This window comes from Exophiala dermatitidis (genome assembly GCF_000230625.1).
Source record: "Exophiala dermatitidis NIH/UT8656 unplaced genomic scaffold supercont1.5, whole genome shotgun sequence".
NCBI classification, from domain to species: domain Eukaryota; kingdom Fungi; phylum Ascomycota; class Eurotiomycetes; order Chaetothyriales; family Herpotrichiellaceae; genus Exophiala; species Exophiala dermatitidis.
In genome coordinates, this window is record NW_008751650.1 from 1,670,675 (window position 1) to 1,694,437 (window position 23,763).

At 52.4% G+C, this 23,763-nt stretch overlaps 4 protein-coding genes across 6 annotated transcripts in view; all 4 read right to left on the minus strand.

The window, feature by feature from the left end:
• HMPREF1120_06184 ([methionine synthase] reductase) overlaps window positions 1-3,271 on the minus strand; it is a 3,749-nt gene extending 478 nt beyond the window's left edge. The window contains exons 1-2 of the mRNA XM_009160383.1: window positions 2,592-3,271; window positions 1-2,397 (exon numbers count right to left, since the gene is read on the minus strand). The exon at window positions 1-2,397 is cut by the window's left edge and continues 478 nt beyond it. Coding sequence (XP_009158631.1) covers window positions 428-2,362 — 1,935 coding nt within the window. The 5' untranslated portion in view covers window positions 2,363-2,397; window positions 2,592-3,271 and the 3' untranslated portion in view covers window positions 1-427. The remainder of the gene's footprint in view (window positions 2,398-2,591) is intronic.
• A 753-nt stretch (window positions 3,272-4,024) lies between these two features.
• Window positions 4,025-15,038, minus strand: HMPREF1120_06185 (the record flags this gene model as incomplete). 2 transcript variants are annotated; one of them, XM_009160385.1, is made up of 6 exons in its annotated part: window positions 13,537-15,038; window positions 13,054-13,156; window positions 12,143-12,994; window positions 11,009-12,085; window positions 7,541-10,901; window positions 4,025-7,489 (listed from the first exon to the last, which is right to left on the minus strand). In XM_009160385.1, exons 3-4 carry the CDS (start codon window positions 12,914-12,916, stop codon window positions 11,936-11,938), a joined length of 924 nt encoding a protein of 307 aa, XP_009158633.1. In that variant the 5' UTR covers window positions 12,917-12,994; window positions 13,054-13,156; window positions 13,537-15,038. The 2 variants fall into 2 exon arrangements, with proteins under 2 accessions (XP_009158633.1, XP_009158632.1); XM_009160384.1 differs by lacking the exons at window positions 4,025-7,489; window positions 7,541-10,901 and having other exon boundaries at window positions 11,936-12,085; window positions 13,054-13,559.
• Window positions 15,039-18,859: 3,821 nt separating this feature from the next.
• Window positions 18,860-19,870, minus strand: HMPREF1120_06186. Of its 2 annotated transcripts, none has more exons than XM_009160387.1 (3): window positions 19,599-19,870; window positions 19,418-19,545; window positions 18,860-19,350 (listed from the first exon to the last, which is right to left on the minus strand). In XM_009160387.1, the coding sequence occupies exons 1-3, from the start codon at window positions 19,603-19,605 to the stop codon at window positions 19,120-19,122; spliced, it is 366 nt and encodes a 121-aa protein (XP_009158635.1). In that variant the 5' UTR covers window positions 19,606-19,870; the 3' UTR covers window positions 18,860-19,119. The 2 variants fall into 2 exon arrangements, with proteins under 2 accessions (XP_009158635.1, XP_009158634.1); XM_009160386.1 differs by having other exon boundaries at window positions 18,860-19,346; window positions 19,414-19,545.
• Window positions 19,871-20,297: 427 nt separating this feature from the next.
• HMPREF1120_06187 (uncharacterized protein) lies at window positions 20,298-23,759 on the minus strand. Its single transcript, XM_009160388.1, has one exon. The coding sequence runs from the start codon at window positions 23,599-23,601 to the stop codon at window positions 20,779-20,781; it is 2,823 nt and encodes a 940-aa protein (XP_009158636.1). The 5' UTR covers window positions 23,602-23,759; the 3' UTR covers window positions 20,298-20,778.
• Window positions 23,760-23,763: the final 4 nt, after the last annotated feature.

The window sequence follows — 23,763 nt, forward strand, 5'->3', positions numbered from 1 at the left end:
CATGCCGATGTCGACTTTTGTTGTTGCTTTTCTGGCTCTTTCTATTATTGGATACAAGTGCTTTTTTTCAACACGATGGCCACCCAAGACAGACAGAAAGAGATATACAATGATTCGATTCGAAATGGCATCATTCTTGAACCGCTTTGCCTGGCTCGCATGCATGCATGCCCGTGGTAGGCGACAAAGGCTTTTCCATAGGGACCCTACCTGAGGTACCTTCCTCAGGTGATTTGCATCCCCCTTTTCCCTTCAAGTCTTCCTGCTCATGGGTGCTGCGTTATTAGGTATACGGCGTGAGGCCCCACTGCTCGTTGAAAAACAACCAGGGAAACCAAGCTCGCAATTTCCTTTGAACTTTGGAACACTAGTCATATGACCATGACCCGACCCTCCTCCTGATGAACAGCCAAGGCTGTTTGACCTTCTACCACGTCTCGGCAATATACTGACCCGATTTCTTTTTCTCGTCCCAAAAGGCATGCGCTTCTTCTCGGTTCAATTTGCCCTTGGCCATGGCCACGTCGACCAGTGCATTCTCCACACCTTCGCCCATGCCCTTGGAACTTCCACAAACAAAGATCCTGCCATCGACGGCATTGATGATGAACCAGACAAGATCAGCCTGAGCCCGAACTTCTTCCTGGACGTATTTCCCTTCGCCTCGGCGAGACTGGACCACCTTCTTGACCTTGTCTTCGTGCACGCCCCAGTCGCCCGAATAGAGCTCGTCAAGCAGACTGTCACGGACACCCTGCAAAACCCAGACCTTGTTGGCGCAGTTGGCCGATTTCAACCGTCGATGCACAAATCCGCGGAAAGGCGCTACGCCGACTCCAGCCCCGATCAGGAGCATGGGTCCATCAGTGACAAACTCGCGGGCAAGAGGGTTGGCCATCAAGCCCCTAAACATGGGGATTCGAAGGTCAAGTTCGCGGGCGTTCTTCCCTTGTTGCTCTGCCTCAATAAATTTTCTTGCCAGTCGTTCCAAAAATCCCGACCCGACACCCGTCCGACTGCCGCCCCGATAATCAGGCGCTTCGTGTACAGTCACGGCAATTTCGATCAATCGGCGAGATCCGTCGCCGTTCCGTTCGGACGAAATGATCGGGTCCTGGGACAATGAATAGAAGCGGGGCATGAGCTGATTGAGGACGGAAAATAGGTATTCCAAAGGCGGTTTGCTGGATGGGAAGGCGTCCAAAAGCTGTGGGATGGTGATGTAGGGGCCGGTTCGGAGATCACAGAAGGCGCCTTGACCCTGTGCCGAACACAGATACATCAAAATCTTCTTCTCGTGTTGCTCCTCCGCATACTCGGCCAGAACACGCAAGAGTTGTTTGGTAGGTGGGTAACTCTGAAGATCGGAGCACCACGTCAAAAGCTCTCTTCTCGTGGTCACCAGCTCTCGAGCTTCATCCTCGCCCCAAATCGTCGGCCATCTTCCTGACGTCGTTTTCAACAATACCAGTTTATCCCGGACGAATTTGGGAATTCCTAGTTGCTGGAAAACCTGTTCGACCACTTCTGGATGGTTGGGAGCGCAGACTCCAATGGCGCCCCCCACAACGAAATCCACATTTCCTCCTTCTTCAGGGTAATCGGTGACATCGATGTCAAAATGATAGGTTCTCTTTTCGGCGCCGGGCTTGGTTAATTCGCGAGCAGAATAGAGCGGGGCGGAAAAGACTTGATATGGTGGATGTGGTGTAACGAAATTCGGAGGATGTCTTAAGGTTTCGGTGGTGGGTTTTGGTTGAGACGCGGCGTACGTGGAGGGACGTGAGGTCGAGAGAGCTTCGAGCGAGACTGTCTTGGGTGGTAAATCGATAATTGCAGTGAGTTCGCTGTCGAGGCTCAATCCAGCCAGTTTGAGCTTCAAGCTTCTGAACGCGGAGTTGTCCGGCGGCTTGATAGGATTTTCACCCGGCGACGCCGTGGACAGATTCAGCTCCTGCAACATACAACATCCTCCACCACAGCAAGCCTTCTGTATCATCCGGGTGGCCGTGCCTGTCTCCCCCAGAAAGCGTCGTGCATCTTCCGAGTCTTCCGAAACCAACAAGGTGGAGGCGCGTCTCTGTCTAGGGGCCGCATTCGCTTTAGATTTGTCCTGCATCTCATCCAACGAATCGTCCGAGAGGGCTTCTGTAATGGGCGTTGTGGGTGCGGTGTCTATACTGGAGGCATCGTCCGAGTAGGCGGTGTTGGTCATGGTGGAAGCGGACGACCGGCTGAGCTGGGAGGCCGTGACGGATAGTTTTCTCGACCGCGTAGGATCTTCAGGTATGGGATTGTTCGGATGTGAGTGCGGTGCGAGAGGGAGAGGATGGCGGGGTGTGGTCGTGCTTGAAGTGAACATTGTGAATGTTCTGGCGTGGACGATGGGAGCAACGCCTGTGAGAAGAGCTCGATTAATCAATGTCCCTCGAAGATGTAAACACGATGCACGCTGGGCAGGCTGAATAACAAAAGGCCAGGACATGCCTCGAACGATTTGGCAGCATTACAAAATTCGCTCAGATCCCAAGGGTTTTGGAGACTGCGCAGGACGTTCAACAGGGTTGATGGTGGGATGGGGGGAAACGTACGGGCTTGCCCAGTAGTGTTGATGATGTAAAGCGCGGAACGAGCTGCGGCGCAGGCCAAATTGAGCCCTGCACCTGCACCTGCGCGTCGACGCACTTTGACCAGATGCTGATGCTGTTGTGTCACTCGAGGGCTCGGACGGTGTTCAGTTGAAGGTGTACAATTTGATCATCTGTAACAGTCGCAACGGTAGGGCTGAAGTTAGGACTCAAAGGAGTGAAGAGCGGACAGACGAAAACTGGAGGCAAAAATGGAGTCGGCCAAAGTGTGGTGTGCAGTGGTGCACTGTCGTGGCGTGATGGGGCTCGAATAATGGAGATGCCACTGGGACAAAAGTCGAGAACTGTTATTAGAAGATGGGGATGTTGATGGAAGGTGGAAGCGATGCCGTGGTCTGGATGTGATTCTTTCGGCGGCTTTCGGGCAGAGAGAATAGGATGAACTCAGGTGTGAGATACGAAGTACTTTGTCTGGTAGCCAGGTAGTAGTAACAATAGGTGATGCAGCAGTGTGCTAGTAGTGCCCGAGGTAGAGACTTCGGGACGGCAAAGACTCGCGTTCAGATGCCGCTGCAGAGAACTTGAAATGGAGGTGCCGCGAATGTGCGGAATCTGCCCATTTTTGAATCCAACGGCGGGAACTTTCCCTTCAAGTCCACCTCAGCTTGGACTACTGTACTGGCACTGGCCCTGGGTTTCACATTCATCTTCGGGCCGCGCAGAAGGCTCTCAGACCATTCAAGTTCGGCATGATCATCGGAGGCTGCGAAATACTGCTCCGCCAAAAATGTTGGATTTCCCATCCTGCCAGTCTATACCTACCTGCGCAGGCTAGATGCGAGAGTGGCAGATATGGGCTGACATCCCTGAATATCTCCTTCCGTAGGTACGCTCAACTACTATTTTGCAGCTATTATTTACGGCTGCACCTTGCAATATTCCGCGTTCTTTCGCTGTTGATAATTTTCTACGACCAATATTCCATTTTACCGGAACCATCCCACTTTCACCACCTGATTGGGTCTTTCTCTGGTATCTCTCGTACGAACCTCCTAGTAGGCAAATTCTCAGCGGCGAAGTCGGACCACACATAATATTGCCCCGCTAGTGGGTATTTCAAGAGGCATCCCACTGGCTGTACGGCAGCTGTCGGCCCACAAGCCGGTGCGTTGGGGCTTTGATCTCGATCGATAGGATAAGATATGATGTGTCAACCCGCCATTTTTGGACTGTACCATTGTTTGTTGTACAAAGAAGCCCTACCAGGGCACACTCGGTCGTATAGAGATGCAGTCCTAGGATCTGTGACAGTGGCTACATATTTCACCATAATTATTACAGTATCAGGAACCCGCAAGTCGGATTATCGGCATTATGTTATGACATCCCCTGCGTATCTGATGCCATCTTCAAAGATGGATTAAAAATAGGGAGGTGGCACCTTACCCGCGGCTGATTGAGCCGATAACGGTGATTACGCGGGCTTGCACGGCCAGTGGCAGTTCTGGAACACAGGAGATTGCATCTAATCTTATCTACATCAGCCTTGCCACCCCTTCTCCTTTCCGCCTTGTTGGCACTGCTTCAATGGTGCTATCATCTGACCAAAGGACTTACGCTGGTCAGGTGCCAGACACACCTTGATACAGGTACCTGAAGTACATGGTACATGAGTACCACCCGTTGCATCAGATAAATACATGCTTCTGCGGTAAGTGCAGTAGTACCGAGATAAGTTGTCAACGGGGGCTTTGGTCGAGTGTTTGGCCAGCGAGAAAGGATCTGCCAGTACGTTAGGTAGTACCGAGATGGTTTGCCGGGAGCCAACCGAGATGGACTGACGTATGCCAACTCGGTTGTGTACCATGACAGCGGTCCTGGCCAAACAAGTCTGGTCGCTTGTAGTAGTACCTACCAAGTAGTGGTCATCACTCTGGTGCTCGCTGTCGTGAGACGAAATTAGCATGGGTAGTACACATCTAGTTCAGCTAGTGGCAGTCGTGTGGCTAGCACATTTCCACGCCCCCTGAACCACCACAGCCTCGCGCCACCACACGCCGGATTTGTGGCCTGCTTTTTGGGTTAACTGTGGACGAACAAACTTTCCGAGATCATATCTTCCTTGTTGCTGGTAGCAATGGACCACAGTGGAATTAGACACCCTTTCCTCGTACTGGGCCATCACTGTTCGATATTTTCTTGTGGTAGCATAGCACTTCGTAAGGGTGGGAGGAAGGTCGTCGTGTCGGTTCAAAACTCCTGAGCCATGCCCGCCCGAATTCGAAGTATTGAACGATCGATCGTGCTTTTCCACGTGTCTATGCAGCCCTGCTGGCCATGAAGTCAACATTGTTCATCAAAAACGTAGGCCCTGTGCCTTTGATGCCGCCGCAACAGTCAGCAAGCTCTTGCCGTGTCCATGATCAAGTTGTTGCAGACAAAAGGGTAAAAGGTTCGAGTAATTCACCGGAAAATACGGCAGGCTTCCGCAGGGCTCCTAGCTGAACTTTTCTATTCTGTTCTCTTGTTCGTTTGTCGGTTTTTGCAACTGGCCCCAGACACTTGTTTCCAATACTTGACCCCGCCTTTGCTTTTCCACAAGATATTGCCGTGCCCAAACGGTGTTGTGTCGTTCTGGAACCTCATAGGTCCAACTTCCTTCCAACTTTACTTGTGCCATGAGAAGATACTCTCGTAGAGTCTCGGTTCCTCGGGCTGCTTCTGAATCATGAGAGACGGTATGTCCGTAACTTCGCGAGAAATCATCGTGGCCGTAATCTTGGAGCGACGGAGCGATTCGGGAACCAAAGATATAACACTCTTGTTCCACCTCTGCTGTGCACGATTGAGAAACAACCTGAAGAAGTACCTCTATTCGTCTCACTTTTCTTCTCAGGTTCTGAAGCCAGAACCAAGGATGTCAACGGTATAATACTGTGTGCCAGTAAGCATTCGCCCACACTGTCCTGAAACCAGCCCCAGCATGATCCAAATGTGCTCCTAAAACACGATAGAAGGAGTGGCGCTTCGCAATCTTCTATACTGCACTCTTCATAACAACGCTGAGAACTTCCTCGGTCGTCAGTGGTGCGTTTGGGCACAAAGTATGTCAAGTAGGACGCGTAGAGGAGAAGGTAGTCATGAAGCGTGGCCATGCTCGGTGGTTTGCCATTGAGGTATTTACGGTAGAGAATCCTGTATTCGTATCATTGAAGCCCAATGTGGCCCATCAGCAGCACCCATGTGTACACCATGGGAACATATTTCCAAGGCAAACGGTAGAATTGGGTACAAACACTTAACATCGGCCAAACAGCTGCCGGGAGTCTGTTTGACGCCCTTAGCCTTGCCTCACTCAAAGCAGCGATTTGATTTTGATCACCCAGATGGCCCCCAGCTCAAACATCCCTGGAACGCAGTACATTCTTAGGAAAGTGTTCCGGGCTGTGCTTGAATGAATCCCCTGCAGTGATTACAATGCAGGGAGACAAGCAAAAAAGCCAGGCGTTGTCGAGTTGAACCAGGGGCTCGTCGAAGCTCTTCAAGGTCAGGTTATCTTCGGTGTCTGGTGTTTCGCGCGAGTAGAGACTGGGGGCATTTGCGAAGTTGTCAATTCTGAGCTGACAGCTTTTGCAGGCAGGCGGTTGCTGAACGCGGTGCGGTAGAAGGTAAGGGCAACAACAGGCATGATCGTAGGACTCCGGGTCAGTCCTAGTCAACGAGGGTCATGGGCTCAGGCTACGTTGTAAGTGAATCATCCCTGCCGCGCACTGAGTGCATCTGAGCTCTGCTCGTACTAGGGAGTACTGCATGCTGAAAGTGTATTTGAGGTCGAAGAATGCATTAAGCAAGTGATTACTTCACCAAGTCTTGCCAAAACTCTCTTTTTGTTATTTTGGATGGAACCTAGCACCACGGGCAGCCCAGGCCGGGAAGGTGCTAGACGTGCGAAAAAAAAGTCAATCGGAGCCCGTACTTATGTTAGCTTATACTTCCGTTGCAACATCCCTGCACAATGCCCTTTCTGATCATGATGTAAACTATATATATAACATGGACCTCTGGCCTAGGACAAGGCAGTCATAGCCACAAGCTGTGTAAAGGTGACGATGCCGAGTCCATCTGTTTGATGCCGGACTATCCAGGGGTCAAGTCCAAAGCTCAACGCGTTTTTTGGTGCAAAGGTGGCCATTTCGTGATCATTGGAAGAATGGTGGCTGAACCAGGACCTGGACTAGCCGTTATCACCTAAATGCTGACGAAGAACTGAGCATCAGTGGTGCTGGCATGGCTAGAAAGCGGAAGCGCCTTGTTGAAAAAGTGCTCCCGGATGGAGTACGGATGATGTATTAATGCTCCTGTGGCTGGGTGATCGTCGAGGATAAACCATCAGCTTCATCATCTGAAGCAATCAGCCCGAATTGTTTATATGCAGTTCCCCAACTTCCGCCCGAGCACGGAAGTAATAGAAGCATCTTGTTGGGAGTTTCCTCGACTCGTCCATAACTTCGGGGCACAGATGGGGTGGAAATCGTAAGCTCATTCCTGGAGCTGATGAATATTATAGTTCTGATCGCAGGACCGGGATATTCGCAGACTCAAAACCAGAGCACAGAAGCTGTCAAGTGATCTTGGGAGGTGCCAATGCCATCTACAGCACATCCAAGTGTTATGTCGTGGAACTCATCAACACCCTTACAGAGCACCTGTAAGAAATAGGAGTAATAAGCGTCCCCCGCAAAATCCACAGGTAATGGCTCTGCATGTCCAGAAACCATGTAAGCACCGTCCAGAGTGCTTTCTGTGTCATTTTGAGGTAGTCCGCCTTCAAAAGTGCGGGAAAGGTGTCACTGTAACATCTGCGTTTCTCGGCTCGGAGTCGCCAGTGTTTCTTCCTACAACTTTGTACATCATTGAGAATGTGTTGATGTCAATTTGACGGTAGGACGTACACAATCACCTGCCAGCGTAAGTTGTAACAGCCTTTAGCTGCCAGGACTTAGGGAGGTCCAAACACTGGGTCACCCAGCTGTCCCTGTTGGGCTTGTACATCGGTGCACACTGCACACAGCACTCCCTTTCTGATGCATGCTTCTGACACTCCACTTCGCACTAATTAGCGAAGGAGCATAGCTGCCCGGTCCTTGTGTGAAATTCAAACTGGAACCTTCTTCTGGCCCTCGACACGAAAGCCCACGGAGTGGGGACGCCCGGTGCCGTGACAGAAGTTATTTCCGCGGCTTCCACCGTTGTTGACGGAGGACTTTCTGAAAACAGAGTTGGCTGGCAGCAAACTAGGGAACGGACTGTTCTGAACCTAGCTGTCTAAATCATAGCCTGCTCTCGATTTGCTCGCTCCGCATGGTGCGGTCCCAGTTCCACCCAGACAAGTGGCCTGTTAAAGTCGAAGGTCTGACCTGGGCTCGTGGTTTTGGCATCTCAGGTTGAAAGTTTATGGACAATCAGCCGCGGATCTCGTATCTTTGCCAGTCTGCTGCCGGGAATATGGTGGTAACGTGGATTGTATCTGTATAGAGTTGGCCGGGTCCTGCACTGGCCTAGAGTAGTCTGAGCAGACGACGAGACCACACGTAATATGCCCCAACCATCGCCACATACAGTCGAAAGTTCCATCTGTACTAGTACGTATCGACAGACCTCTCAACCTGAGCGACGGTGGATCCCCAACAGCGTGGATCACCCACAGGCCTAGCAGGACAACCAGAGTTCGAAGCGTGGAAGAATCATGTCCACAGCGCGAAACAAGTCCGTAAATGCCCCATGCTTTTGCTGTCCTGGTACTCGGTCTTTCAAAAGCATTACCTTCTGATGAAGTATCCTGGGTATAATGAAATTTGTAGCTACCCGGATCAACCACTTGATTCTTTTGAGATTGGTATCTCTGGGCACTGCATGTACTGTGCTATGAGATGTTCATGGCACAGTTCTCCTCGAGCAGCAACGCTGCACAGGTTCATGCAGATCGTAAATCCAGGCGTGGGGCTCGACAGAAGATTTAAGGTTGGACGATGAAGGGTGAAAGCGCTTAGCCACGCTGCTTGCATAAATCTAAGGCATAGCATGGACGCCATGGATAAAGAAAGCGCCAAACAGCGTTTTCGAGACGATGCACCCGTTCATGGTAATTTCGGACCCGCAAGTGTCAATGCCCGGGCGGTCCCTGAAGGTAGAAAGAGCGTCTTCAGGATCTTTTGGCAGAAACCCCTCCTATATGCAAAGGAGATACGTTAGGTCTGATATGGCTCAAGCCAACATAACTGTTTTCAAGATTTCGTGATGTTGATGGCTGCTCCTTGAGGAAGAGCTTGGCAGATGCGACAGTGACCCATGATGGGAATCGAACAAGTGGTTACAAGCTGAGGGCGATGTAGTGGGAGCCACTGCTGTGCCATCTCCACATATATTGCATCTTTAGCCGCGTATAGGTTTCTCGCTTAGAGATCATGATGGCCTTCAAGCCTGTCGAGCTTCAGCCGGTGGGTGGAGGAAAGAGGCTCCATCCTCCTCACACGACTGGTGTCGTGACATCCTGGGCTATGACCTCAACTTGACCATGACGAAAGAGTCTCTGGAGGCTTCCGGTTATCACTTGGCTTCCATGTATCATGTACCTAGTAGTTGGGTGGCTCACTGCGAAGCCATGGGCGCCGCTTGGAGCGTTACCAGCCTCCTCGTCCCAGGGCCGGCTTTCAACCCCTGGACCGTTTAAATGCTCTGCTGCGTATGGGAAGCATGCTGAATGATGCAGAGCCAGGAAGTAAGAGATGGTTTTTAGTTGCTTCTGTTTTAGGGGTGATACCTTGTTGCCCACTGCCAGCTCAGGAACAGCCGCTGTCGACTCCAAGAAGGGGCTGGGATTGTGCGTCGAAGGATTTTCAAGTGGCAGCTACAGCCACGGGGGCTTTGGAGCCCGCAATCAATCATTTTCCAGGGCCTAGGGCTGCTCTGCACTCTTTGTGAAAGGTACGATCGGTCTGAAATCATGATCGAGTGGATGCTACCGAAGGGTGCCACCAAGTAAACAATCCGGGGCGCAGACTGACATATCTCCACCAGAAAACCCACAAGAAACGCTCCTGACTCTGGCATCAGTGGCGAGAAGACTTTTTGAGCTTCTGGTGAGAGCAAATCCTCTCGCCAATAATGAGTTTGGGTGGCTGCGAGGGTCGCCCTTTCCTCGCTCACTCACAGACAGCCTGAGTACTGAGCCGGACAGTTGAAATTTCTGTTGATAGATAGGTCAGTAGTACACGAGGGCCATGGCCAGGCTCAAATGTTAGTTTTCTTTAGTTTTTTACGGGCCTTATACGGGGCTTTTTGCAAGCTATGTATAAGGCCTCGTCGCAGTGCTTCATATGAGTGAGAGAGGTTGTTTAGGAAAGCATACTACAACCTGAACACGATGAACCTGAGAACTTCATCGGCGCAGAATGTTCTGTCGTTGTTCACAGGACTTCAGGACAGTGCAAGATTGTTTAGCCGCCGTGGGTAGAAGGCCAGCTCCCGATAGATGCCCCCGACTCGGATGGGCCTTGCTCATGCGTAGCCCAGCGGGGATCGCACCGTTGTCCCAGCAGCAGTACTATGCATTGAATGGCGTTTAGCTAGGCCTCTTACTTGAGCCCGGGCACTGCATGATGGACACCATTGCCCCAGGTTTGGCGAGTCGCCGGTTGCTGTTTCTCTGGCTTGATGGATCTATTGTCCGTAGACCGAATAGAGTTTCAATCATTTCAGTGCGAGCCCGTACTATCCGTGCATCTCTTGCCCAAGTCATTCGCCCCCTGTTGTTCAGTTCCCTTGGCAGCGGGCTGATGATGTGACGAGAGTTCGCGGATAAGTGGTCTTCGTTCGCGATGATGGTCAAAGTATATCGCCGACCGGTGTGGTGAAGCATGACGATCGGTCAACCGTATTGCTACTTGACACTGCTCCCGACAGAGCTGAAGTTGGGCAGGAATGCAGCAGGCATGACAGTGGTAGGCCCTAGGGCGGCTGGTCTGAATGACGGCGTGCCTTTGGCCACGGTTCTCGTTCATTATTGCCGTGGTGTGCTAGAAATATGCCGGATACTGACGGTTGCAGGACTAACAGCACCGGCCCCCAGCGCGATGAGCTGCTTTTTATTAGCTCTCGAATCTGTTTTGAGGGCGACCCAGCCAGCTCCCCTGCTGCGGGAGGGAACAGTAATTAGCTCCTAGCCACTAGAAGGAGTGATAAGCCTGCCTAGAAGTCTTTGGACTCCCTCATCGTCGCCGCCATGACTTGCCGAAGGAAAATACTTCCGCCTAACTGCTGGATCAATTAGCTTCAAGTTGACGGCTTCAGAGCGGTGCCATTGGCAGATGGCGATGAGCAGCGGACAACTGGAACTTCTTCCTACTCGCACTACTACTTACAGCCACCGTGATCGGGACTCATTCTACTTCGTCAGGCCGACAAAATACGCGTGGCAGAGGTCGACAAATTCAAGTTCAGATCGAACCGTACCAAAATCAACCCCTCTACTACTATCGACACCTCGTGCCGTGTATAAGGCTTTGGTGCGCGACTTTCTTGTCAATTCGTAGTATAACTTGAATGGCCGTCAACGTAACCAGCCCACTGAGTGAATACAACATAAGGTATCTCCTCAGTACCACTTTGATGTGGTAGTACTAATAATGTCGCATTTTGCAGCTGCCAGTCATCAACCACATGTTGTATGCCTGCCAATATTCAGATTTGCTTACAGAGACCCGGCAAGTAGTACTAGTAGCCACCCTCAAGTGCACAAGCCAGCAACAAACCAGCACGACAGACCTGGAGACACGCGTGGGAGCTCAAGCGACCGAGGGACGTGACTCCAGTTGTCACCTGCCAACTTACTTCATCTGCTGGTCGCACGCCCACAGCCCCTGCGCCGGTGGATCGACCGCCTTTTCTGTCGTGTCTCGTAATATAGTAGTGGATATTATTGACAAGAAACGGGCCTATCCGGACTGAAGTCACCCAAGGAGACCGAGAAGCTAATCCAAGAGGATATCCCACAAATGCATCTTTCTCATTACTAGACAGGTCTGTGGCCTCAACGCAGCCATGTCAAAAGCGATCTTGAACCATCGTTACACGTCATTCGTTTGCTTGATCATGTCCCAGCCCAAAAGAAGCTGCCGTCAGTTTGGCAGCATTGAAGCAATTGCTGGTAATCCCAGACATCAAGTGAGAGGCGCCCGAAATGCAGAACATTGTGCCCGCTTAAGAACTCGAAAGCAGTCGTCCATCTCCAAAGAAAAATTGACAATTAGAGTTTCCAGGAGAACTGGAGGCAGGATCCTCTTGGGTCATCATCTCAAAGCAGACTCCGCTTGGTGTTGCTGCTGCCGCCGTGCCTGATCGGGGTCATAGTCACCCCCCGAGTTCAGTGCGCCCCTGTCGCGAGCATGCCGCAAGTCAGGCAATTGGCGCCTTCTTGCATTAATGAACCAATTGCTAATCTGTAGACGTACATCAGTAAGTCATAACCTCTGTCACACACGGTGAGAAAGGCATACCTGTGCAATAGTGAGGCCAGTTCTGGCCATGAAGGCCTGTTTGTCCTCTTCGGTTGGGTATGGATGGTCCAGATGCTCGTGGAACCAAGCACGTAAGATATCCGTAATCTGCCTTGGTAAATTCCCTCTCCGTCTCCTGTTGCGTGTATCTGTCTCCGCGCCAACAGTGGGAGAGGTTGGATGATGTACCGTGTTCTGGCTTGAGGCGTAGTCCACTGTCCCGTATGGTGATGGGTACGCTACCCCAGCCCGGTAATCGTAGGGAGAAGGAGCATATCTCGCATAATCCATCTGCGGAACAGCTGGGCGAGTTGTGGGTGGGTAACCTTGTCCATAGCGATTGACAGAATCATAATAAGCTGACCGGTCTGCTGGGTAGGAGTAAGCCTCCTGAGTTCCATGGTTCACAACCCCGGGCGGGTTTGTGTATGTCTGAGGATAGGTGCTCGTTGGAGGCGGGTACTGCGAATCATAACCGCCGATGTCCCGAATTGGTGGTAGACTGGGACTCGCTCTGGAAGGCGGGAAAGAGGGCTGAGAAGGGTACTGGGCACGCGGCTGAGCGGTATATGGGCCGACCATCTCCGGGTATTGCGACGTCGAATTCCAGGACGAGCTACGCCGCTGGTGATGAGGCACGGGGTACACGGATTCGACGCTGCGTGCAGACATATTGTCGAAGGCTTCGACGCTGTTCCCGGTTTGGGAGTGCTCTGGTGACGGTGGATCTGATCTCGAGGCTACTGAGGGCGGATGGAAAGTCCCTTTGGTCATATTACTTGGTTGAAGATAGACAATGGGGCCGCCTGAGGGCGCCGACTCTGATGTAGAAGGGTAGCGAGTTCCTAGGATCTAATTCGGGTTAGAAATCTACTCTAGAACTGGGTTCATGTTTTGCGAGAATCAATTACCTCTCGAAAAGGTGGCAATTGTTGCTGTTGCTGTTGCTGTTGCTGCTGCTGCTGTGCAAGGAGAACTTGGGAAGATCCCAAGAGTGGATCTGAGCGCGCCGGTCTTGTATGCTCGAGGTCAGAGGGGCAGTTAAAAGAAGCGTAAGGATCCATAAGGCATGAAATGAAGAATAGACAAGATCTGGGATACGAGAGCACTCGTCAATGTCGAGAAGAGGAAAAAGTTAAGGCAGGGAGTAGTCGTTTGTGTCAGACCAGGATGAGCTGCTTTAGAGCCACGGGGTCCTGTGCTACGACAAGCACGATGAAAGTTGGAAAAGAAGGGTGCAGGACCGAAATGCCACTGATGCATGCTTCAGAAGATCGGTGCCAAAAAGCGTGCATGACAGCCATGACATGGCATCGTCGACAGTCGAATGGTATCCGCCCGGCCGGGAGAAAAAGAAGTGATTTGGGGAGAAAAAAGATGGAGATGTCACTTACCAGGTAGCTCAACAGCAAAAGATCGCTCTTCGTTCTAAGACTTAGCGATACAAATTTGGGACAATCTGCCTAATAACAAGATGGGTGGTGCTCAACGGAAATAAACAGAGGGTCCTCTCCACGAGACAAGAGAAGCGAAAAATGAGCCAGCTCGGTCGGGAGAAGGACTCGTGATCTGAGATATAGGAAACCAGTTCAACATTGGGTCTTTAGGTTTATTGCGGCGCGTGAGTGGCGTGTTTTGACGGTGGAGTTGGATTTGAATCGGTGTAGTATGTGTTGGTTTTGGGAGCCCGCTGATGTATCGGGTGCACGGGTAGGGTTTCTTGTGGAACAACAGGGGTAAGCACTGGCATGGGTCGGCCAGCAAAAGCCAGAACCAGGGAATTGAGGCCCCTAGGACGTGGCTCCCGGGGCAGGGTTTGTCGATCGAGTAATAAGTGGGTGCCGGCCTGAGAGGAGGCTAGGCTAGATGATGTCGACACAACACCCTAGCCGACGCCCATGGAGTACAAAGGCGAATCAAATCTCCGTACCGTGCAGCGAGGAACAGTTTGATGTGGTGTATGATGTGAGGCATGTCTTATCGAGGGATAGGCGGTCATGGGTTGCGGGCAGGTATGAGGCTGGGCACCTAATAAGATCGAGAGAGGGACGCCAAACTCGTAGCCTGCGGCTCAGGAGCGCTCGGACGCAGACATAGCAATGAGGTGGAGGCCGGACCGTTGCAACAAGCTCCAGTTCGTCCATGGGAATACACAACTGTGCTGTAGCAATGGAAAATATGGTCATGGAATCGACCTAGGCGGCGGAACGTTGGACGTCGATTGGAGCGAGGCATCACGGGCCAATCTCGAGAGGCTGGCTGGGCTTAGGAGGCGCTGGAGGCGTTGAGGGCTAGGAGTATCCATCCGTACTCGATCCTGCCGACAAAGCATCTGGCAAAAGCGAGTCAATCATGGCGACATCCGAGTGGACAGCGCAAGGGTGGACTCGGAAGATGGTGGCCTCACTGAAGGCCAAACGGTATTGGGTCAACGACGGTCCACCACCTCGACCGTCCCCTCTGTCGAGGTGACAGTTCTGTAAGGGAGGAAGTGGACCGGGCGAACTGACAAGCACCCACTGACAGGTGGGTGACCAAGGAGAACAGGCGAGTTCGCTGACAGGTTGCGGGAGGATTCTGCCGCCCGTCACGAACTGAAAGCGGTGGAAAGGCGAGATGCTGCAGTGCCGAGCAGTGTGTGTCTGTCAGCGAAGTTTAATTTCGAGCCATGGCGCCAGGGGCCTCGCCGCCACCATCCTGCGCGTTACCTTGCAGTCAGCGTGGACGAGATCCGATCGGACAGAGAACCTGGAGGATACGTATTTGGCGGGCCCAAGAAGGAGTTTTGCCGGTGGAGTGGAAGGGATAAAGATGAGTCGGTGCCACGGGCCGTCATTGTGATGCCTTGTTGCCAGTGCTCGAGTTGGCCGATGCAGCGCAGCGCAGCAGCAACAGCAGCAAAGGGCAGAACTGCTTGGTACGCAGTGCCAATGGTCGCAGTATACTGCCACTTCCACTACTAGTCCCAGTTCCACTAGTAGTACTAGTACTAGCGTACTACTAGTATTGCACTGCTGCACAGCATTATTGCAGTCGGCGGCGTGGGCCACTGGCAGCACCACTGCACCGGCACTGCACTGCGTCGTAGCCCACCGTGACTGGCAATCCCTCTCGGCCAAGCCACGCTACCATGAAATTCCTACAAGGCACGCACAACAATCACAGCAATTACCTTAGCATCAACAACTTAGGTAATGAGGTGGCCGCGTCTCGGATGCATTTGCTATGGTTGCAAACACCGATAAAGTTAGTACCATTAATGTAGTCCTAGCAGCCCAGGCCGATGTCTGAGAGACCCAACTTTGAAGGCCCCAGGCCCAAGTCCCACGGCCGGTAAAGACACGGAAGGACGAGTCATCAAATTTGAGCACAATAATTTGCTCCTGTATGCTGTTTCTCTCGGTTTTCATCGCACTGGAAGCACACTGTACGAGGCTTACACCAAACCGAGCCATTTCACTGTCTACTTGACCGGCGGCTTCTGGCAAATGTCATATTCGCCCGGAGACTGTCAGACGGATAGAATCTGGGACTAGCAACCAGACAGAAAAAGAGGGACCGAAGACTTGCCGGGGTGAGGACAATGACGTTCAGCCCAAGAGCGCTAGTTAAATATCATCCTTGATGCCAGCGCAGTGGTGGGCCGCTAAGTACCTACCTTGCCTACAATGTACCTCCCTTACCTTAGCTAGTACGAGGTGTCTACTAGTAGTGCTTCAAGTTTGCCAGGACTAGTTGGAGTGCATGGGGCGGCCGAGTGTTTGCCCTATCTCAGGTAGCTGTTCGGATCGTACCATGTTCTTCTGCCACAATATCGGAGGAGGTGCTGTTGATCGTACAAGTTGACCTTGGAGGTTATAGGTAAGATCCTCAGGGTCACAGGAACCTGTGATTTCGCAGGTTACAGCATTCTTTCGAGGGTCAATGTTCGTCCATGAAAGACCTGCGTGCCTACATACCCATGCCGTACCTAGGTAGTCAATCAATGCCCATGAGGTGGTAGGAAAAATGTGAACTAAGTACTACTGCACTGCACTGGAAGGATGTATGCAACACCTCGTTCCGAAGTTTTCTGCTGCCGACCAAGCATTGGCCCCTGCCAGGCGTTCATCGAGATTGTAAGCGCGCCACCTACAAACGCCTCTCATACTAGCAGATACCTTAATCGACCGACGACCAATCGCCATATGCACCTCGCAGCCGTTCTAATCCTGTCGGGTGGAGCTGGTCAACCGCGGCGTCCATCTTGAAATTCGAAATGCGGTCTTGTCTTCCGGAATCTCACGTCAACACCCGTGACTTGACAGTTTGCTAAGGTGACTGCTCCTAGTCACCTAGCACATACCCCAGATTTTGCTTGTTGGCTTCATGTCGCGCTAGGTAACCGATGGTAGTTCTTTTGAGTCGACCGGCAAAACAACAGCGGCATAGACTGCCACTGCAGCCCCTGGGACGTGGGTGGACAACCAAAAAAAGCTTGTTAGTGTGGCGTGCTATGGGCTGCGGTCATCGGAATTCGAAGTGGTCCAGAAATACATCCGTGGCAGGCGAGAATATTAAGGTGTTCAAGGCGGTGCTAGTACTGCGGTGGGCGTCCTCTTGCCGTACCCGTTACCCAACCCTCCCCGAGGCGTGGAGTGTGTGTCCTGTTGGTGCGGTGTGGTGCGTTCTGTTTGGTGCGCAGGTGCTACTCTTGTCTACCAGCCGGCCAATAAGTCAATGACTCGAATCACAAAACATCCCGCCTCATATCCTGACCGTTCTTGCGATCTGAATCACATACCAAAGCAGCTGCTCTCAAGCTGTGGCGGCACCTTCGGGTCGCTGTCGACCTGTCTTTCAGGCCCCGGTGACTTTCTTCCCCCTTGCCTAGTTGCCCTTGGCCTTTCACCGATGATCCCGGAAGCCTAGGAAGGTACTACAAAATGTAGTCCAGAGCTGAAGTCTGCCGATCCCCTGTCTCCGTGGTGTCCATTTTCCGAACATGGGGTCAACGCTCGCCGTTCCTGTCTGTTAGTCGTCTGCCCTTCCGGCCCTCCAGGTTCTTGCGTCTAAATCGCCAGCGGCCCTTTAACTTTCGAGTCTCGCTCCTGTCAGACTTGCCGACAAACTAGTCACGGTGACAGCCGCATTGTGCACCCGTCCAATGAACCACTTTTTGACCTTGCATTTTAGCTCGTTGCACGTGCGCAGAAATAACCCGCGGCTTCATTGGCACCTGTGATTGATTGTAATAACCGTTGTTCAAGTTGCATGGATGTTCAGCCTTTAGCAAACCCTTTTCTGGTCAGGTGGACAGCTGGTGCTGCCAGGCCTGGCTGGTACTACTCCCGGCTGTACGTACAGGACCTAGTTGTACCAGGTAAATCTTGTACGATACCTACCTAGGTAGGTAGGCGACGGGGTGTGACATAGCACCAATGCGTACGTGCCGCCTTACGTACTAGTACCGAAGAACCTAGCAAGGGCTAAGGAATCAGGATCTAGGGGCCTATTCCGCCATTCGGTTAGCAACATTATTTAGTGGGCTGCTGCCTGCCGGTTCCGACCACATCGTCGGGTCACTCACCGGCACTGCAACTGCCAGACTAATAAGCTGAGTGGCATATCTCGCCTGCGGCTGCAACGTCGCCTGTCCTGACCACTGCCACTTTCTCGTCCATGGCCATCTATCCCGCCATTTCGAGTGCCAGAGCACGGCGTCGCCTTCACTTCCTCAGGAACACCTGTTTGTCATCTGTTTTGCCGGTGTCACAGGAAAGTGATTGCCTTTCTCTTCCCCCACTCCCCGTGAGGTGTCAACCCTTGTCAGATCGATTGCCTATCCGTACCGAGATTCCGTGCGTCGACTGTGGCCAACGCCCAACCTCGTCCAACCATTGTTCTACCTCTAAGGACAGTCGTCTAGTACGGCATGACGGCCAGTGTCACGCCAGCTTGATGTGTCCAGGGTGTGCCCTGCGTTTCTTGCCTTCCACCTGACTGGTCACTTTTGTCGATGTCCTTCTTGACCGCCTCGAGCCACATCCCTCGTTACGAGACTATCAGGCCCCTTGCATATTCACGCCATCAATGCATCCGGCAACGGTTGATCTGGGTGGATTGAGTAGCTTAGCAGATCGCCTCGTGGTATGATGATTATCTGTTGGGCGAACATTATCACTTGAGAGTGCGGCTTCGCTACGTCAATCCAAGGTCACCAGCACCAGTATCATTCTTTCCTGAGACCAGGTACACTTGTGTCTTCCTATCTGCTGGTTGCGGGTGAAAGGATGAAGTCGGCCTCCGCCCCGGTCCAATACATTCCTTGGCAAACCCATGTTCAAGCACCTCAAGATCTAAAGCTGGCCAACACGTTGAGGTCAAGACGTTTTTGCACCAGAGGATATTGAGTGGCTGATTCATAATCCTTCTCGACATGAAAGCGTCGAAAACGTGGCCGTCCTTGACATGTCTCTCGCTCATCCTCTACCTGCAGCATGACCGGGTTTCTCCCAATCCCACCTGTCGCCGCATCGGTCACAAATAGCTTTGAGCGTTCATCCGCCTGTTGGCGGAAGATCCCAGGGACACAGGAACATGCCTCTGTCAATAATGCCTGCCACAACGTCTTCTGAATGTCCAGCTGGGAGAACGGCATATCAGGCCTGGAGCCCTACGCACCACGTGGGTCTTTATTTGCCCACACCGCATCTTCGACCACGATCGGCCGTTAAGCAAGACATACAGATCTTTCATTGAGAGGATAAGTGTTGCAGCATGCTTATACAAGTGGTGGCCGTATTAAGTTATGCGAATCAATCCGGAATTGAGCTACCAGCCGGGACATTCTACATATCGTCGCTCCCTTGCTAACCTCACACCTGCCTTGTTCTTCTTCCTCTGGAATGGCTTTGGCGTCAAACCCCGTAAGCCAAGTCAGCACTTGGACGCAGTAGACGGACCGTTGTTTGTTCTATTGCTGCTCATTTTACCCCTTACCGCAATGACAGGTGCTCTATTTGACCTCCGCGCCTTGTGCGGACAATGGCCCCCTCGCCTGAAAAAATGCTTGTTCTGTCCATGAATTGGACTGGACAGAAGATGCGTGGAATGCAAGGGAGATCCACCACTCGTAGCCGGTTCTTATGCGCTTTACCACAGCACGTCGCCTTCTGCCGCAGGGACCGGCAGATCGCTGAAAGTGAGGCTTGAACCGGTCGATCTACCTGAAAACAAGCGAACGTGTCAATCGAGGCTTGCGCACAACCAAGGATGTGGTGTAACATAACCCACAGATCTAGATCCCGCAACTAGGCTAGGAGACAGTACCACCGCTGCGGTTTCTCCTCTGGACTCCAATGAAGGGATTCCTGCTGGAATCTTGTCCGCCCTTACTGCATTTCGCCGCCCTGCAGTGTCGGCTTAATATGGTCAGATTTTTGACGCTTACAAGACCTGAACCTCGCCAACTCACCATCCATGGCCGCGAACTGCCGGGTCGAGGTTTTTTGCCTCCCAGCCCCCAATATCAGCTACGCGAGGTTCTGTTTTACCCCGGACGGGCGGCAAAGTTGACTGGTGCTCGCGATATTGTAAGAAAGGCATTCCACGCATGCACTGTACGGCACTGCTCGTGTGAGACGCCATCCAACATTGGATTGTGATCTCGGACACTCAATACCCTGCCTCTTGCTGACAGTGTTACTACTCACTCCATAGGCCCTCGACACAGCTTACCGTTCTCCGACATAGTTGGCTGCCCTGCCTTCCTTCCTTCGCCAGGAGGGGGCCCTTGGCGGCAAGCCTCAGAATCCAAATCCCAGCGTCGGTCGACGTCCCAACCTCGGCCGGAGTTAACATGGGAATACTGGTGGTCACCATCAAAACTTCTGCTATCATATCAATCTGGTCGTGATGCAAGGAGATCATCCATACTACTACTCATCGATCTGCAAGAAAAGGGCGCCGGCCGAAGCAAAGTAGGACAATCACGATATCAGCGCGTGGTGCCTCTCAAGAAAAGAATAATTTTATTCTTCGCCGAACCCAGCCCAGCTTTGTGGTGAGTGCTGCTGGTCTTCTAACTCGAAAAATGAGCACACAGTGGCAAGCCCCCGAGCCGGTCGTACCAGGAACATGCACATAGGTAGGCAAGGGTACTACTAACGGAGATGTGGATCCTTCGGACACAGTCGCTTCCCGTTGGACATATAGGGACATACTGTAGCACATTTCTTACAACACCTACAATACTTGGCCCGACCTGTCTGTTGCACATCCGTCATCCGTTGTTGTCCTGTTTCAATTCTTCGCCTGTCACCACTCAGGCGGGATTTCTTTGCTCTTCTACTTGGGTGGCTATTGCTACTAGTAGGCCGTGGTCATGACCGGAGAGATGCCAGCATATATGTAGCCTGGCAGTGTGCTGCAAGCGCTTGGACGGCCTGAACCCACGTTACGTTGCGGGAGCCTCCCATATGCATTCCCTTTCAGAAGACGTTTATCGATATCCGTAACCGACAAAAGGTGTCCTGTCTTGATTGTATATATAATACCATCTATGGGCTCTGCTTTGTAGCTCAGTTGTTTCCCTGGATCTTCAATATCAATATTATTGTGCTTCAGATGAGCAGTATTGCCCCACTGTAAGCACATCATTTTGATTGCTCCGGCTGATCCCTGGTTACTAATGGCGACCCGCCCCGTCCTTCAGATTGGGAATTACATTGATCCATAGCCTGTGTCATTGCTTCCCAGTCCGCTCGTCTGGTGGACTTTTCAAAGAAAAAGGGCAGTTCTTGGGGCTCGGTCTTGACGAAGCGGATTTTCCGCAGCGTGTCCAGACTCGCTGCTAAGATGGATGTGTCGTCCCCGGCTCCACCTCCAGCTGTAATTCCAGCTGCGGCCGAGGAAAGGTCTCCTTCTCTGGACGCGGTGTCTAGGTCTTTCTTCGACTCTGTAGTTGTCTCAATGGTGGTATCCGTGGAGAGTTCGCCCAATCCTTCCACGGGCAAAAGTCGTTGTTGTTGTTTCTCGTCCTTTCCCGTACAATCGGCCTTCTGGTCGTCCTTGGCTGCCGCAAGCTCTTCGATTTCTCGTCGCCATTGCTCGCGTAACGATTGACTCCAGAGCAGATGGCGGGCCACATCTTCGCCTTCGGTGCGTCTAATCAGCGACAGGATCCACTGCAGCAGGGTGCGCGATGTCCCCGAATCCCCGTAGCGCGTCACGCCCACATGCCATAGGGCTCTGGTGACGGTCGGACGTACGGGCCCGCCGTAGCGGTGTAGGAAGGTGTAGCACCAGTAGACGCGACGGAGGGCTGCTCGCGCACTCGTCACTGGCGAGGTTGCAAACGAGACGGCGAGATGGTTGACCAGATCCAAAGCTTCGTGTGGTGAGGGGTACGTGGCAACAAAATCAGATGTGGAATCCGGCGCCGAAAGAGGTGAGCTGCTGCTGCCTTTTGGCTGCCTTTCTTGAGTGAGGCTGCTTCTTCTAGTTCCATCTTGGGGGTTTCTTTTGGAGGCAGAGGAATGAGTGTTTTCCATAGTGCGGGTCTGAGTCGGGATGAGGAATTGTTGTGTTGCGTCGTTTTGAAGAGGGATAAATGCTTGAGAAAGCGCTATTTTGAGAGCTATGTTGTTTTCCAAAAGTCGGGAAATGATCTCGAATGAGCGCGGGTTCTTGAATATCATTCTCCGCGACAGTGCCTTGAACAGAGAAAGATCTTGGTTCAATGACTCGGCCAGCTCTGCAAGCACATCGGTGTAGTTCAGTCGAGCGTGCTGGTAGAGGTCGTGGTCGAGGAACAGGGAAAAGGTCTGGCCATGGAATCCGTCCACGTCAGAGAGGCCAACTGGGTGTGTTCCTGCCACCACAGGAGTGCCGTCACCAAGGCGCGAGAGGTGATGCAGTAGTATGTGTCTGTTCGGGAGAGGTGTGTTGCGGATAGCAAGGATGGCTCGGTCAAGAAATTCGCGAGTGGCCAGTTGTGGTATGGGCTCCAAAGTGGTCTCGAATAGCTCAAGGAAAGCCAGCCTTTTTGAGAGAGCGGGTGACGCTCGCTGCCTCTTCCCAAGAGCCAGGAAGGTCCATGCAAGTGCTAGGAAGCGTTGCTCTGCGCTAAGACTACCTGTGCTGGAGGAATGGGACGCCCATAGGTCGTGCGAGAATTCAAGGATCCCGCTCCTCGACCCCAGTAAGGCTAGTGTCCCAGTCCAGTGATAAAAGAGATACACATAAGTCGATGTCCTGTCTTCTTGCGCCAAACGAACCAACTCCTCTGTGGTCTGTAACAGGGCCAGTTGCAGAACAGATGTGTCAATGGTCGCAAGACGCTCAGCAAGCTTCTGTCCTGTCTCTTCACCAGTCTCGTCCCGACACTTCGTCCGGAGGTACAGGATGATGAGCCGGCTGATCAGAGGAGCATCCCGGGCAGAGGCCCATCTAGAGAGCTTCCAAAGGATCTGTTGCGACGTAGAAGTGAGTCTTCTAGATCGTCCCATCTTTCTCATCAATCCTGAGAGGAACTCGTGGCCAAGGTTGTCGAGTTCTATGACTCGAGAATTCGACAAGGACATCAAGATCCGGTAGATGAACCGTTCCTTCTCCGCGGACTTGACGATCTGAATCCTCCCGTCTTCCTTGACGAGAGTCATCGGACCTGCATCGGCCACTTGCATAACGATGGCTCGCAAGTCCATGATGCTGACCAGGCCCAGTTCAGCCGCTTTACAAAATGAATCCCGAATAGCATGCCAAGATTGAAAACCCCACTTGCGAGACAGCAAACAAGGAAGCATTTGCAAATGGAAGGAGGTCCCAGGCGGATGAAAGACCGGATCACAAAGGTAAGCCTCAATATCAGGAACGGAAAACCCCAAAATGTGCCGCGATATGGCTTGGCCCAGTTCTTTGTTTTTGCGAGGGTTGATCCCATGCTCTGTCAACAAATCCTGGATTTCGGCCAAACTCTGGCATTGTGCCACCCGCTCTTCTTCGTGCCCTCGCCTTGACCGCCGTGTGCTTCCTCTTGAACCTTTGTTTCTGCCGACGCCAAAGTCCGTAGTTTGCGTGTGTTGTCCAGCTTGATCAGGCTCTGAAAAAAGCCATGAGGGCAGCAGGCGAGAGCCGCCGGGAGGATCGGTGCGAGAAAATGCAAAATCGTGCCCCGATGGCTGTCTACTGCGTTCTCGTTCCACATTGGCCGGAGTCTGCCACCAGTTTATCTTTGCAGTCTTCCCTAGAACCACCGAGGGATCCACGGAGGCGATTCCTTCGCCGTAGTGCGCCAGGCTCGTGTTCTTCCGTTTCGTGGCTCGGCGCTGAGCCTCCAACGGACCGGGAATGCTGCTGCCATAGCGTTTATGATGGCAGAACCTGCTGAAAGTGTCGGCAAGTAGAGCGTCCGATATCCAAACGAATCGAGGGGACTGGTGGGAGATGCAGCTTGCTGCACTGAAGCCTTGATTCATAGCATTGGGACGATCGCGCTGGCGGTAGTACGGCGCTCAGGTTTGCAGGCCGTACTATATCTGCTGAGGCTTACAAGCCCCGGTATCGAATGGGCACTCAAACCTATCAAGCGGCGTTGTAAACTGTGATCATTTGAATGGAGCTTAAACGCGGCGTCAGAG

Coding starts and splice junctions, on each gene's coding strand:
- HMPREF1120_06186 (XM_009160387.1), bottom strand. Junction 19,351..19,417: donor TAGTTGCGGGATCTAGATCT/GTGGGTTATGTT, acceptor GCTTGTTTTCAG/GTAGATCGACCGGTTCAAGC.
- HMPREF1120_06187 (XM_009160388.1), bottom strand. CDS start 23,601: ATGAATCAAGGCTTCAGTGCAGCAAGCTGCATCTCCCACCAGTCCCCT.